Source organism: Pipistrellus hanaki, assembly GCF_964339955.1.
Source record: "Pipistrellus hanaki genome assembly, chromosome: 18".
NCBI lineage: Eukaryota > Metazoa > Chordata > Mammalia > Chiroptera > Vespertilionidae > Pipistrellus > Pipistrellus hanaki.
This window is the reverse complement of record NC_140520.1, coordinates 36409879-36424928: the sequence shown is the minus strand read 5'-3', so window position 1 is coordinate 36424928 and position 15050 is coordinate 36409879. Positions and strand designations below refer to the sequence as shown.

Here is a 15050-nt window from a genome sequence, read left to right as displayed (position 1 = left end):
GTTTCGGCATATAATGTAGATAGTTTTTAACACACTATTTCATTTCCCCCATAATCATCCATAAATGATACATTAAACAATGCTTTAATATATATATATATATATATATATATATATAAAATTGATTTCAGAGAGGAAGGGAGAGGGTAAAAGAGATAGAAACTTCAATGATGAGAGAGAAACATTGAATGGGGCTACCTCCCGTATATCCCCTACTGAGGATTGAGCCCACAAACCCAGTCATGTGCCCTGACCAGGGGGAATTGAACCATGACCTCCTGGTTCATGAGTCAATGCTCAACCACTGAGCTACACCGACCAGGCTAAATAATCTTATTAAGATGAAATAAAGGTAAAATAAAAGACAAACCATGACATTTGTAATAGCTTTTATTTTTTAATATATTTTATTGATTTTGTACAGCGAGGAAGGGAGAGAGATAGAGAGTTAGAAACATCGATGAGAGAGAGTCATCGATCAGCTGCCTCTTGCACACCCCCTACTGGGGATGTGCCCGCAACCAAGGTACATGCCCTTGACCGGAATCGAACCCAGGACCCTTCAGTCCCCAAGCCAATGCTCTATCCATTGAGCCAAACCGGTTTCGGCTGTAATAGCTTTTTATCAGACATTTTTACTTGATTCTTATAAATATAGACTTTTAAAGCTTAGGTTTCACTGTGCCTTCTAGTATAAAATTTGAATATGAGTAGCTTATTAAATTTTTACTATCTATAATAAAATATTCATCCACTCAAAGACTTGACTGAACTAATGCCGTCACCCTAAGGTAAATACAGAAACTACAAAATGGAAGGAAGGAGGCACATCTCCCTCCCAGAAAGGGCAGGCGAAGGGCAGGCTGGGCAGGCCTGTGGAAGCCCAGGGCCCCTGGCGCCTCCCCTGATCCGGGTAGCCTACCCACAGAACTGGCCACCATACCACTGGAATTCTGAGGCAGGTAGTCGAATTCTGCACATGCATAATCCAGAAAACAGTATTCATATGAAGAATAAACTACTGTTTATGAGAACTATTGTTTCTGGCTGACAAAGTAGCTTATAGCAAACCCATGGTATCTCCCCAGAACAACTAGAAAAGTGGGATACAAAACAACAACTAAAGACAAACCAAGAGTCCTCTCAGGTAGAGAGCAACTGTGAGGGTGTCAGTGAGACAGGGTCGGTGAGAGAGGGCAGCTGTCTACCAGGTGCCGCTGAGCACCACGGAGACTGTGACCATAAGAAAGCAGAGAACACTGACAGTGTAAAGAGCGAGAGCCATTGGAGAGTTGTAGGAGGTCATGGGAGCTCTTTTACAAGTTCTGACACCTGCATTTAAGATGTGTCCTACCAGGCCCGGGCAAGGGAGTCACTCAGAGTCAGTACATGATTCCTAAGGAAGGAAATCAGTTCATGGAACAGAAGGGTGTCCGTGGTAGAGACAAGATGCAGAGGCCACAGTACTAAGACGTGGTGGTGTGGGTTCCAAGACATAGTGGATGTTGGCCAAGAAATGTCTTTATTTCGCCTCCATTCATTTGCAGGGTATTTTTTTAAATTATTATTGGTTATAGTGTTTCAAGATGAAAGAGCAATGGAGATGAGTGGTGCTATGGTTGCACAATATTGAGTGTATTCAATACCACTGAATTGTACACTTAAAATGGTTAAGATGGCAAATTTTATGTTTTGTATTTGACACAATAAAATAAAATAAAAATGGGGGAAAGAGACCACAGATGACCAGACAGTTCATTGATGCACTGACTTATTTGTTCCCAAAATATTTTTCAACTGTTTATCTGATGCCAAGCTTTGTGGTACATTCTTTAAATTCCAAGAAACAATCCCTGACTTCAAGGAGGTCAATGCTATAAAACCCAAATATGTAAGCAAATCGTTACAGGCCAACATGGTGAGAACAGTAACAGGCAGAGCTCGCACTTTCCATTGGGTACTTGTTATGTGCTAAGTTCACAGATCCAAACCCTTATGTATTTATACAACATTATGAGAGAGATGGTACTATGTCATTGTAAAGATGATGAAACAAAGGCTCAGGTAAGTTAAAAGATATGTCCAGGATGACCTAGCTTATACACAGGTGAACCCGGCCAGCTTGATGCCAGACCCCGTGCTCTTAACCACCCTCCTGAGAGTGGGGAGGGCACTGAGGGACCAGGACCGGCAGGCTCACGGGCTGCTCTGCTTGCTGGGTGTCCGGAACCTGAAGTGAAACCCTCCAATGTAATCTCCTGTGAGAGCAGATCTTAGAAAGCAACAGGACGACAACGACAATCGGGCCACGCTGTCAGATGTGTCGTTCTACCCACGCACCGAAAGGTGTGTGTGGCACTCTCTGGTGCTGTATTTCAGGAAAAACTCCTTCACAACAGGCCGCCAAACAGTTCTGTTCTTACGGAACTGCTCCCTTGCCCAAATCGCACTGGAACGGATTCAAATACTACCTCACAGAGAACAGTGTGGAGCTAACCAGAAATCTGATTTTCAGAATTTGCATGATTGAGAGTTAGTAAATGGTCTCAATCAATCTGAAGCCAATTATCTGTTTCAGTGGGACTTCATAGACACTCTGGAGTAAACTCTATAGATGATGGAATTGACACTTCAACAGGCTTCTGCATAATAGAAACCCACCCTGAATGACAGCATGGTGGGAAACCCACCGTGCGCGAGAAACCCTTGCTACTTCCAGCGACGGCTGGGGGAATGTGGTTTCCCAAGAAAAACCTTCACCTGGCCTTGAACGTTCTGAGGCCGCAGTGGACCACTGAAGGCCTCTTACCTGACACAGGCAAATACACAGAGCAATGCCTACTGCTTCACTTCGATGCCACAGTGATAAGTACAATGAAACAAAAAGACAACAGCCAAAATGTGTATCTGTTCCCCTTACCACCGGGCTAGGCTTCAAGTGTTGACTTGCTTTTACTGAACCTTTACCAAACAGTCTTCCTCCTGGGCTTCTTTCAAGGACCAAGTACTTCTCGCACATTGGACTGTGTCAAATATTAACTCAGAACCGGTGTGAACCTGTCTCAGTTGTTCCTAGGGGGCTACTGCTCCCTCGTGAACCCAGCTTGAAAGGCAAGCAGAAGGTGAGCTCCTGGGAAAAAGCCCTTCGTGTGGAGTTCTAGCTTAGCGTTTCTCACCAAGTCCGACAAACATATTGCATAAGAGGAAAAGGCAGGTGAATTATTAAACTTACTTAATTATCCCATTCCACGTAAATTCTTTAAGAACCAAGTAAAACGGTTGCAATCACTTTTTTTTTTTTTTTTTATCCTCACCCAAGGATTTTTTCTATAGAGTTTTAGAGAGAATGGAAGGGGGGGGAGGGTAATAGAGAAACATCGCTGTGAGAGAGACACATCAGTTGGTTGCTTCCCACATTCCCTTGACCAGGGCCAGGAGCCCGTAACCAAGGTACATGCCCTTGACTGGAATCAAACCCAGAACCCTTCAGTCCACAGACCAACACTCTATCCACTGAGACAAACTGACTAGGGCTATTGAAGTCACTTTTATCTTTTCTTAAATTTACAGTTTAAGGCCAGATGTCTTCTCCTTTTGTGAAAATATGATGTTCAACATTAGGAGTCCACATATTTCCAAGACGGTATATATTTTTTAATTGATTTCAGAGAGGAAGGGAGAAGGATAAATAGCAGATAGAAACATCAAAGATGAGAGGGAATCACTGATCAGCTGCCTCCTGCGCTCCCCACATTGGGGATCGAGCCCACAATCCAGGCATGTGTCCTGACCAGATATTGAACCATGGCCTCCTCGTTCATAGATTGACGCTCAACCAACTGAACCGGGACACATACAAGATAGTATTTTCTTTAAAAAAAAAAAAAAAAAAAAAAAAAAGGCATCAGAGATAACATGGCAGGAGTCGGAGGTGTCCCTTAACCAGAAAAACATTCAAAGCTGAGTAAACAGAATACAAGCTCAGGTGGTTCCCCAGCTGTGACATTCAGGTATGCACTCTCAATTTAACTAACGAGCAAAAAAAGCCGAAGATCCATTTCCCTAGGTAAGTGGAATCGTGTAAAAAGCCGCACATCCAGGTTCAGGGAAGAAAGGGCTTTCTAAGTATTTTTCAGCATGAGTCCTGGAGATTTCTGGAAGATTCTTCCTCCTAGGCTTCTGCAGATCACTATGTAAACTTCAATCTACCTGCTGCCCTGTAACAAACACAACGCCACACACACACTGCCCACCGGGGCAGGGGGGCCTTCCCTCGGAAAGCCAGGCGGACCTCTGCTTTAGATCTCTTCAAGAAAACACACGTTTTGCCAGCCCAGCCCCAGCCGCCGGATATTTCTGTGCTTGGTATTTGATTTTCACAGAAGTTCAGGCATCGAAGGACGAGGAAACAGGTCAGCTAGGTGCAATGCTTGGCGGAGTTTTATGGTTTGTTTCCTAGGAGCCAGCTGTGATGTCCATATCAACTTCAGGACCAGCTGCCCATTTCTGCCAGAATATCTGCGGGGGTTTGGATGGGGCTGCCCTGAATGCATTAACCACTAAAGAGAGAAAGGCCACCTTCACAGTACTGGTTCTGCCGGTCCCTGAAGGTGCAATGCGCCTCCATTTGTGGAGACAGTCAATTTTCCTCTGCACCGCTCTGCGGTTTGCAGTGTAAATCTTGCATTTCTGCTAAAAACACTCCTAGGTTTGATGCTGTTGGGAATTATTTCCTAATTTCCTTTTCAGATTGTTCACTGTAATATATAGAATATAATTGATCTTTCTATAGTGATCTTAAATTCTGCAACCTTGCTGAACACATTAGTTATAACAGGTTTTTTTTTTGTTTGGTTGGTTTTTTTGGTGTGTGTGTGTGTATGTGTGTGTATGTGTGTGTGTGTGTGTGTGTGTGTGTGTGTGTTTTCATTTTGAAGATTCCATAGAATTTTCTACATTTAAGGTCTTATCACCTGTGGATAAAGAGAGTTTTACCTCTTCCTATCCTGTCTGTTTGCCTTGCAGCCCCCTTTTCCCTGCCTGACTACAATGCCTAGAGTCTCTGTTACAATGTCGTGTGAAAGCAGCTAGAAAACAAAAGAGTCTGAATATTTCTGAGCGCCAGTCCTTGGAGAAAGCACAGTGTGGTCCAGCAATGCAGACTCAAGGGGCCCAAGCACCACGGCTCCTGTGTGCGAGCGCGGAGCCTGGCGTCAGCAGTGTCTTTGGCTGTATGAGAAAGAACCTGTGATCCTGCGTACTCTGTGCTTCCTAGGTGAATGGAATTCGTACGCCACATCAGAGTGATTAAAAGTAACAAGCAACTAATCAAATCCATCAAGGACATCCTGAAAGAATGTCCAACGGTGGAGGGGTGCCATCTAGTGTTCAATATGGGTTTCAACACATCCAGGCCTCAACCATTTTGCAACCAGCCCCACCCCTGCAATGTTAGCAATGTCATTATATATTAAGTCAGCATAATTTTGCAGAAGCCCTAATTATCAAAATGAAATTATGATTCTTAAAGAAAATCTGTGCCACTCGTATGCTCTAGAAATTCAGTTTTCAAAAAGCAAGTAAACGGTGTTTACTTCTCTCTATAGCCACAAAAAAAGCAGAAGTTAGTTACTCCTAAAAAATAAACACCGGGACACCAACTGCAGATTAGAAGGAGCACAAGCTTCCAAGCTAAACAGGTTCAAGGCCAGGCCCTGTCACTTACTAGTAGCATAAATTTGAGTGGTTTTGTTTTGGTTTTTTAAAACTTCTTTTCCTTCTATGAAAAGAACTTAATACAAAGTAGGCACTCAATAAATGAAAAATTTTAACAATTAAGAAAAATAGATTTCCCATTCTGATATATAAATCAGCAAGTTCCTTTTGGTTTTTAATATAGTCCTCTCCAGTCACTGATTTCCTTTCTTTCTAATCCCTTGCATGAAAAAAATGCTTAATCTGAGTTTTTGTTTTTGTTTCTTTCTCTATCCCCCAATAACATTATAGTTCCAAGCAAGTTTAAATTAGTTAAAGCTTTTTCAGTTTTCGTTGTTAGCCACTGAAGAAATCACCAGGTTCAAACCGCTGCTCTATGGAAGCTGAGGGCTTCACCTGCTTTCTAACATCCAATAAGCTGCACAGCAAGGTTTTAGCGTTAAAAGCAATGCTTTTTAAAAAATCTTGTTAAACTATTTCAAGAATATCTTCCTAGTGATATAACAAATGGTTTAATCTGTGTGTGTATATGTGTGTGTGTGTGTGTATGTGTGTGTGTGTGTGTCTGCACGTGTGCAGGCATGTGTGTGTGTAAAAGAATGCTTTTTATTTTTTATTTATTTCCTTTCTTTATTGATTAAGGTATTACACATGTGTCCTTATCCTCCCAATGCTCTCCCACCCTCTCTCCTCCTTATCCCCACCCTCCTACCTTCCCTGAGGTTTGATGGTCTAGTTGATGCTTCTCTGTCTCAGGATCTGTTTTTGTTCATCAGTTTATGTTGTTCATTATAATCCACAAATGAGTGAGATCATGTGATATTTATCTTTCTCTGACTTATTTTGTTTAGCATAATGCTCTCCAGCTCCAACCATGCTGTTGCAAATGGTAGGAGTTCCTTCCTTTTTACAGCAGCGCAGTATTCCATTGTGTAGATGTACCAGTTTTTTTAATCCACTCTTTTGCTGATGGGCATTTAGGCTGTTTCCAAATCTTAGCTATTGTAAATTGTGCTGCTATGAACATAGGGGTGCACAGATCTTTTTTGATTGGTGTTTCTAGCTTCTTAGGATATATTCCTGCAAGTGGGATCACTGGGTCAAATGGGAGTTCCATTTTCAGTTTCTTGAGGAAACTCCATACTGTTCTCCACAGTGGCTGCACCAGTCTACATTCCCACCAGGAGTGCACAAGAGTTCCTTTTCTCTGCATCCTCCCCAGCACTTGTCATTTGTTGATTTGTTGATGATAGTCATTTTGACAGGTGTGAGATGGTACCACATTGTCATTTTGATTTGCATCTCTCAGATGATTAGTGACTTTGAGCATGTTTCCATATGTCTCTGGGCCTTCTTTATGTCCTCTTTGAAAAGTAACTATTTAGGTCCATTGCCCATTTTTTGATTGGGTTGTTCATCTTCCTTTTGTTAAGTTGTAGGAGTTCCCTGTAAATGTTGGAGATTAAACCCTTATCAGCGATAACATTGGCAAATATGTTCTCCCATGCAGTGGGCTTTCTTGTTGTTTTGTTGATGGTTTCTTTTGCTGTGCAGAAGCTTTTATTTTGATGTAGCCCCATTTATTTATTTTTCTCTTTAGTTTCCATTGCCCTAGGAGCTGTATCGGTGAAGATATTGCTTCGGCATATGTCTTGAGATTTTACTGCCTGTGGATTCCTCTAAGATTTTTATGGTTTCCTGCATTATGCTTAAGTCCTTTATACATTTTGAGTTTATTGTTGTGTATAGTGTAAGTTGGTGGTCTAGTTTCTTTCTTTCTTCCTTTCTTTTCTTTTCTTTTCTTTTTTTTTTTTTTTTTGCATGTATCTATCCAATTTTTCCAACATCATCTATTGAAGAGACTACCTTGACTCCATTGTATGCTCTTGCCTCCTTTGTCAAATATTAATTGAGCATAGTGGTTTGGGTCAATTTCTAGGTTCTCTAGTCTATTCCATTGGTCTGTATGTCTGTTCTTATGCCAGTACCAGGCAGTTTTGAGAACAATCGCTTCCTAGCACAGCTTGATATCTGGTATTGAGATCCCTCCTACTTTGTTCTTCTTTCTCAGGATTGCTGCAGCTATTTGGGGTCTTTTTTTTATTCCAGATGAATTTTTGGAGAATTTGTTCTAGGTCTGTGAAATATGCCATTGATATTTTAAGGGGGAGTGCATTGATCTATAGATTGCGTTGGGTAGTATGGACATTTGAAGGACGTTGATTCTACAAATCCATGGATATGGTGTGTTCTTCTATCTGTTTATGTCTTCCTCTATCTCTTTTTTCAGTGTCTTGTAAACTTCTGAGTAAAAGTATTTTACCTCCTTAGTTAAGTTTATTCCTAGGTATCTGAATTTTTTGGTGCAATGGTAAATGGGATTGTTTTTTAAAATCTCTCTTTCTGTAAGTTCACTACTGGTATATAAAAAAGCCATAGATTTCTTGGCGTGAATTTTGTATCCTGTTACAATGCCGAATTCATTCATTAAGTCTAATAATTTTTTGATGGAATGTTTAGGGTTTTCTATTAAAAGAATGCTTTTTAACCCTTGGATTAATTTCATTAACTTATCCTTGCAAATTTTCCAAACTTAAGTCTCTTTTGAGGCTAATCCTATCTTTAAGATTACAGATATACTGTATTCTTTGAGTAAGCAATAATTTAACTATAATACATAAGAAGAGCATTCTCTTGACAGCTCTTTGCATCAATTCAAATAGTCTTTTAAGTTATCTGTTACTGAGGGCCTCCTTACGCCAAGTCTGGGGATGCAAAGGACCCTCAGAAATCAGCCCTGCCCTCCTGGCGGCGGAGCCCTCACTGGGAAAGCCAGGGGGCAGGTTGAAGATAAGTTCCCCATGCAATGTGCACCTGAAAGCAGATGGGCCCAGCACCCACCAGCACTGCCTTCCTAGGAGACCAGGGCCTTGGGGAAGGAGCATGAACAGCAGGGACAGCAGGAGGGACAGGCAGGGACCAAGGTGTCCCAAATAAATGCCATCCTTCTACTTTCCTCACCCTCTTCTCCCACAGCCTGTTTGTCTCCTAACACTGACCAATGCTAACATTACATTATCTGTCCGTTTGTTTATTGTGTGACTCTACTCCCAGAAATTGTAGCCCCACACCAGCAGGACCAAGTCATTCATGCTATAGCGGGCTGCCACGGACAGTGCCCCATACAGAAGAGGAACTTTAAAGTCATTGAATAAATGAATGAATCTAGAGTTTCAGAATAAAAGACTCTACTGTTTTCTACTTAGAATTCCAGGTTTTCTCTGGTGGTGAACAAATACTAGGTGTACCAGTTAAAAATGCGGATTTTTCTCAATAGATGGAGTTACACATATGATGATATATATGCGATTTGATATGTATGCTATTTTGTTGTTGACAGCAAGCTTCAAAACTTCATATGTCAAATCCGTTGAAGGTGTTAACATCATAGATATGTTTACGCTTAAAAATGTCAAATTTCATGCCAAAAAAAGAACATTTGCGGGAATTTTTAATTCATTACTTTATTTTGAAGAAAATGTTATCATATACTTTGGGAAGTTTATGGTGAACATGCTCCATCTCAAGATACTTGTGAATGCTGGATTAAATGCTTTAAAAGTGATTATTTCTATGTGAAAGACAAAGAACGTCCAGGTCAACTGCAAAAGTTTAAAGACCAAAAATTACAAGCATTATTGGATGAAGATACACGTCAAACTCAAAAACAACTTGCAGAAATAATAAACATTGCTCAGTAATTTCCGATCACTTTCAAGCAATGGGAAAGATTTTAAAGGAAGGAAAATGGGTGCATATCAACTGAATGAAAGACAAATGGAAAACCTAAAAGTCATCAGTAAAATGTTGCTTCCATGGCATGAAAGAAAGTCTTTTTTGCATCAAATTGTGACTGGTAATGAAAAGTGGATTTATTTTGAGAATCCCAAATGCACAAAATCATGGGTTGATCCAGGTCAACTATCAACATCAACTGCAAGGCCAAATCACTTTGAAAAGAAAACAGTGCTCTGCATTTGGTGGGATCAGGAAGGTGTGGTGGGTTATGAGCTCCTAAAGCCATGTGAAACCGTTAATACTGACAACAAATAATCAATTTGAACACGCTTTGATCGTGAAAGGACCAGAATATGCCAGAAGACATGGCAAAGTAATTTTGCTTCATGATGACACACCATCACACACTTCAAAACCAGTTAAATACACGTTAAAAGATCTTGCCTGGGAAGTATTAACCCACCCGCTGTATTCACCAGAACTTGCTCCTTCAAGATTATTTGTTCCGATCGATGGCACACACCCTTTCTAAGCAGCACTTCAAAACGTACAAATTGGGTCTCTGAATGGTTTGCCTCAAAACAAGAAAAGTTCTATTGGGACGGCATCCACAAATTACCTGAAAGATGGATGCACGTGTAGCTAGCGATGGACATTACTTTGAATAAAGCACTTTTGATGTTTCTCTTGAAATTATGGTGTTTTCTTTGATTAGAAAATCCGCATTATTAACCAGTACACCTAGTAGTTCTCCACACCTGGCTTCTCCAAAGTGACCAGGAGAAATTCAGTGAAAGTAGCTTCCCTCCTTTCAGCTGTCTTTCAGAGCACTCCTCACCTCCCTGTGGGTTTGCCTCTCTGATCTCTACATACTGATTTCCCTTCTCCAGGCACAAAATTCAAAAAGTTTCTTAAAGAGCAAGACAATTTAACATAAATGGTAGGCTGTACTTGCCACTAAAGGAGGAATTTCCTTGTTCCCAAAGTTGTATCTCTGAGACAATGTAGCAAGAACCAGATAGGCCTGAATGGGCTCATTGTATTTTCACAATCAAATCACCAATTATAAAATTTCAAGACTCCCAGATAATCCGTTTAAGCTGAGTATAAACTCATGGGTCTCAGATCTACTACTTGTTAAATATATGATCAAACATGCTTAGGTCTCAAGAACTATTCCTGCCATCTCTCCTTCCTTCTCTCCCTTTTTACGGACCTTTGTTGTTCCATCAGGAAAATGAACTATAATAGAAATGGAAAGAGAAGGAATTTAATACATTACAATTTAAATATTGGATAATAACACCACTAACCTCAAATGTTTATTTCTAAAACTTGTTTTAGATTTTAATATCCTTCCATTTCTCCCAACTATCTTCTCATTAAGCAGCATTCTGGAGAATGTGAAAAGAATGCATTTCACACGTGTAGAATGTTAGTTTATAAATTTATTTCATATACATTATCTTACATGATCCTAACAAAAATGCTTTAAGGTATTCTGAGCAGAAACTGTTATTCTAATTTTATGAGTGAGAAAACAATTTCCCAGGAAGAGTACAGGTCACACAGTAAACAAGTGCCAAGGCTGAGACTGGACAAAGGGCTGAAACTCTTAGCTCCTAGCTCTGCTCCAGAGGCTCTGTGGCGGGACAGGCTGCCACTGCAAACAGGCAGATGAGACAGGGCTAGCACATCTGTCTATGAGTAACAGCTGGGGAAGGCTACCTCTGTCTTATTCAGCCAATAAATTGTGAGTTTTAATAAGTTATAAAAAAATGTAAAATAATAATTATAGGTAAGTATTAACAGTGCATTTCACCTACAGAACACATAGTATTTATAATCTTTCTCAACACACTGAGTAATGAAGGTAAAATTTTATTTAAAAGTTCATATCCTTTGTTTTATGTATGTATGAAATGTATAGAGGTTCCAGGTTAGAGCTTAGGAGAAATGGGCACCATGGCATACTGCTAGTGGAATACAAATTGGCAAGGCTTTTCTGGGGGTAATTTGTCAATGAATATCAAAAAGCCTTAAAATGCACATGGCCTCTCAGTTATTCCATTTCTAATTTATTCTAAGGAAAAAATTACGAATGTATGTAAAAATATATCTGCAAAAATATGTTAACTATGGTGTTAAAAGACCAAATTAATAAATGGATTGGTTAAATAAGAACACATGAAAGAATAAAATATAGTTCTTAAAACTGATCTGGGACAATGCCTAAGGTATATTAAGTTTTAAAAAAAATATCTGTAAATAATTTATACAATAGAAACATATTTTAAGATACATACATGTATGTGTATACATATATATGCATGTAGGTATGTGTGACTAAAGTATATAAAAATATTAGTAGTGATTGTATATAATCAGTGATATTTCAGATTAATTTAACTATATATTTTTTCACTTCTATATTTCAAAATCTGCATAAATGACTACATTTCTACAACAGAGTAAGTTAAATATTTTACATAGATATATAAATATGTACATGCTATATGTGTTTTATATATATGGTATATTATATATTACATATATATTCAGTATAATAGAGGCCTGATGCATGGATTTGTGCACCGGTAGGGTCCCTCGGCCTGGCTTGCAGGGATCGGCCTGAAACTGGCTCTCAGACATCTTCGTGAGGGGTCCTGGGTTGCAAGAAGGAGGTTCTTGGGTGACGCACCCCAGAATCAGGCTCCCTCCTCTCTGGTTCTGGGTGCATCACTCTAGAACCACAGCTGCCAAGTCACCAAAGCTCGGCAGCTCCTGCTTTGAATGTTTCCCCCGGTGGTCAGTGCATGTCTAGCTACTGGCCGGTCAGCTGGTCACTTAGGCTTTTATATGTATACTAGTGACCCAATGCATTAAATTCACGCACATCTTAAGGGGATTAATTAGAGGAAATAATTTAATATTACTATTTGCCCTTTCTCTATAATAGAACTGTCAGAAATGGAAGAAAATTAGTAAAATGTATCGTATTTTCCTTTTACAGTTAAAACATAGGTTTAGGCCTATATTCGCTGTATAAGACTACCCCCCACTTCTGAGGCAACACCAGTTCTTTTTTTAATTGACTCTGGCCAATCCAAGCAGGCTTTTTATGCATGCAAATTATACATGTTCTGTACCCGAAGCTACACTGTGTTCTAGTAAAAAGCCTGCTAGGGCGGTGGTATAATGCCATCCTAGATTTCCAAGTGAGGTGCTTTCTATCCGTCCTCTTTTCTCTGTTCCCTCTGCTGAGACCTGAATTCAGACCACTGAAAAAGCCCGGTTGACTTTTTTTTTCCGTTTCAAAAGTCGTCTTATACGCCGGAAATTTCAGAGTCTGGTGCATACCACGGGACCCAGAGTCAAGTCCCTGCCCATCCACATGCACCTCAAAATCGCGTGAGACCTAGACCCGGCCCCAGCCCCATTGGGCTAGATCCAGACCAAGCCAGTCCCACCCTTGTCAAACCCTGCCAGGCAGGGGCCATAACCTCAGGTCCCCTGGCCCGGTGCCAGGATGGGGGACATGGCCTGAGGTTCCCCAGCCCAGACCGTGGTGGGGGACGTATCTTGAGGTCCTTCATTAAGCTCCGCCAGGTGGGGGAAGCAGCCTGAGATCCCCTGTCAAGCCCTGCTGGGTGGGGGGCATGGCCTGAGGTCCCCCGTCAAGCCCCACAGGGGTGGGAGAGGATGTAGCCTCCAGCCCCTGCTGATTGCTTGTTAAGGCTCCTTATGGGAACTTGGCCTCAGCTGTGGGTGCAGCCATCTTTGTGATGGATGAGGGTCAATTAGCATATCCTCTTTATTAGATAGGATAGACAAAATGCATATTGCACATATGTATATTTAACTTGTATAATAACCATGGAAAACAGAGGATGAAATTGAAATTTACATATATCAGAGAACCTAGAGCCATTATGCATACACATGGAAATACATTTTTAAAAATAAAGCAATATTTAGAAGGCACAGCACATAAGAGGAGTCAGAGGAGAGAACAATAGCAACTTAATTAGACAAAGCACCTAGTATAAGAAAATAAACTTGAATTGAGCAGTACATTTTAATAGCTACAGTTTCTCACTTCTAACTAACTGAAAGTCTTAAAATGCCAACAGCTACTGACAGTGAAGTGCTTAGGCAGTGTTTGCAGGAGAGAGGACGTAGGCTCATAGGAAGTGTGGGGGAACCAGTTACTTCCGCCTGAGGCTGCAGCACCATGGAGGAGTCTTAGGAGAAACCACAGCAGAACTCACACTGCCTTTGTAGAAACTGACACACACCTACCTGCAGGGCAAGTTCTGCTCGTCATGCCTCGGAGAAGATATGGAAACAAAGGGCCCAGAAATGGGAAAATTGTGAAAAGGCAATTATAAGGAGAGAAATTAGGAACCACTGATCTTCAAAGACTAAAGCCGAACAGAAAAATGTCTTTCAAAGTTTACAGGCAGAATGAAAATAAGCGCTAACTAATATGGCTGAAGTTGAAATAAGGCAGAGCCAAGGAAAAGATGTCTTGATGGAACAGGAAAACATATGAGATGCATCATCCCACTACATTTAGAATGAAATCCAAAGGCCTTTACAAGTTCTCAGGGCCGCTCAGACCTCTCCCCTCCTGTCCCCACCCTGGTCTCCTCCCCAGACCCAGCCACACGGTCTCCGTCCTGCTCCTCTCACAAGCCCACGTCTTGCTGCCGCCTCGGCCTGATTGCTCTTCTCCTAGCTCCCTACCTGGCCAGCGCTGGTTTGAGATCTCAGTGTCAAAGTCACCTCAACGGGACCTCCCCTAACTGCCCCACCCAGGACCACCTGCTCCTGGATCAACCACTTGGTTTCATTTTCCCACAATGCTTTGCGCCATATGAGGTGGCCACATCCATTTACATCGATTGTGTGTCTCCCCAAGTAAGAAAGAAAAAAATTAAAAAGTCACACATCTTGCAGGCTTTCCCTGACTCTCCAGGCGAGGTCAGATCACTGTATTTTGCTATACTTTTCTACCTCATCTTTTGCAACCCAAATTATACTTGTAATTTTTTTTTTAATATTATTTGCTTTTCCTCAAGAAGTTCTACGGGGTAGAAGCCACTGTGTGCTCCCCACCACTTCCTCTTAGGTGAAACGCGCTGAGGTTGAGCCGAGAGCTTGAAAAATGCAACGAGGAGCATGCAAACATGTAATGAGTCTGAGGAATGATGCTTCACCTCAGGCTGTCACATTACTCTGTCTAGGGGCTCAGCAGCCCCAAAGAGACGACAGGGTGAAGGAAGGTGCAAGGGCCAGGGACGCCCCAGGACCGGGGACAGTGCGACACCAGGACCCCGGAGCCGTTCTCTGGCCTCGGCTGGCACTCACCATCGTCTCAGGAGCTCAGCACGGAGAAACAGGTAGCACTGCCACAGGAAGACACCGGCTCTGACACGGACGCCCGGTTACCCTGGCAACAGAGCCCCGCCCCTGCAGGACGTTGCGTAGAGGCTGCGGTCCCTCTCCCTCATCCCTATTGGCTGGGAGTAACC

General features: G+C 41.5%; 1 protein-coding gene across 1 annotated transcript in view; it reads right to left on the bottom strand.

Moving 5' to 3' along the window:
• The window catches only part of NME7 (NME/NM23 family member 7), a 99535-nt gene extending 84547 nt beyond the window's left edge, over positions 1 to 14988 (bottom strand). The window contains exon 1 of the mRNA XM_084867126.1: positions 14887 to 14988. Within this exon, the coding sequence (XP_084723252.1) occupies positions 14887 to 14889 (3 nt within the window). The 5' untranslated portion in view covers positions 14890 to 14988. The remainder of the gene's footprint in view (positions 1 to 14886) is intronic.
• Between the last annotated feature and the right edge of the window lie 62 nt (positions 14989 to 15050).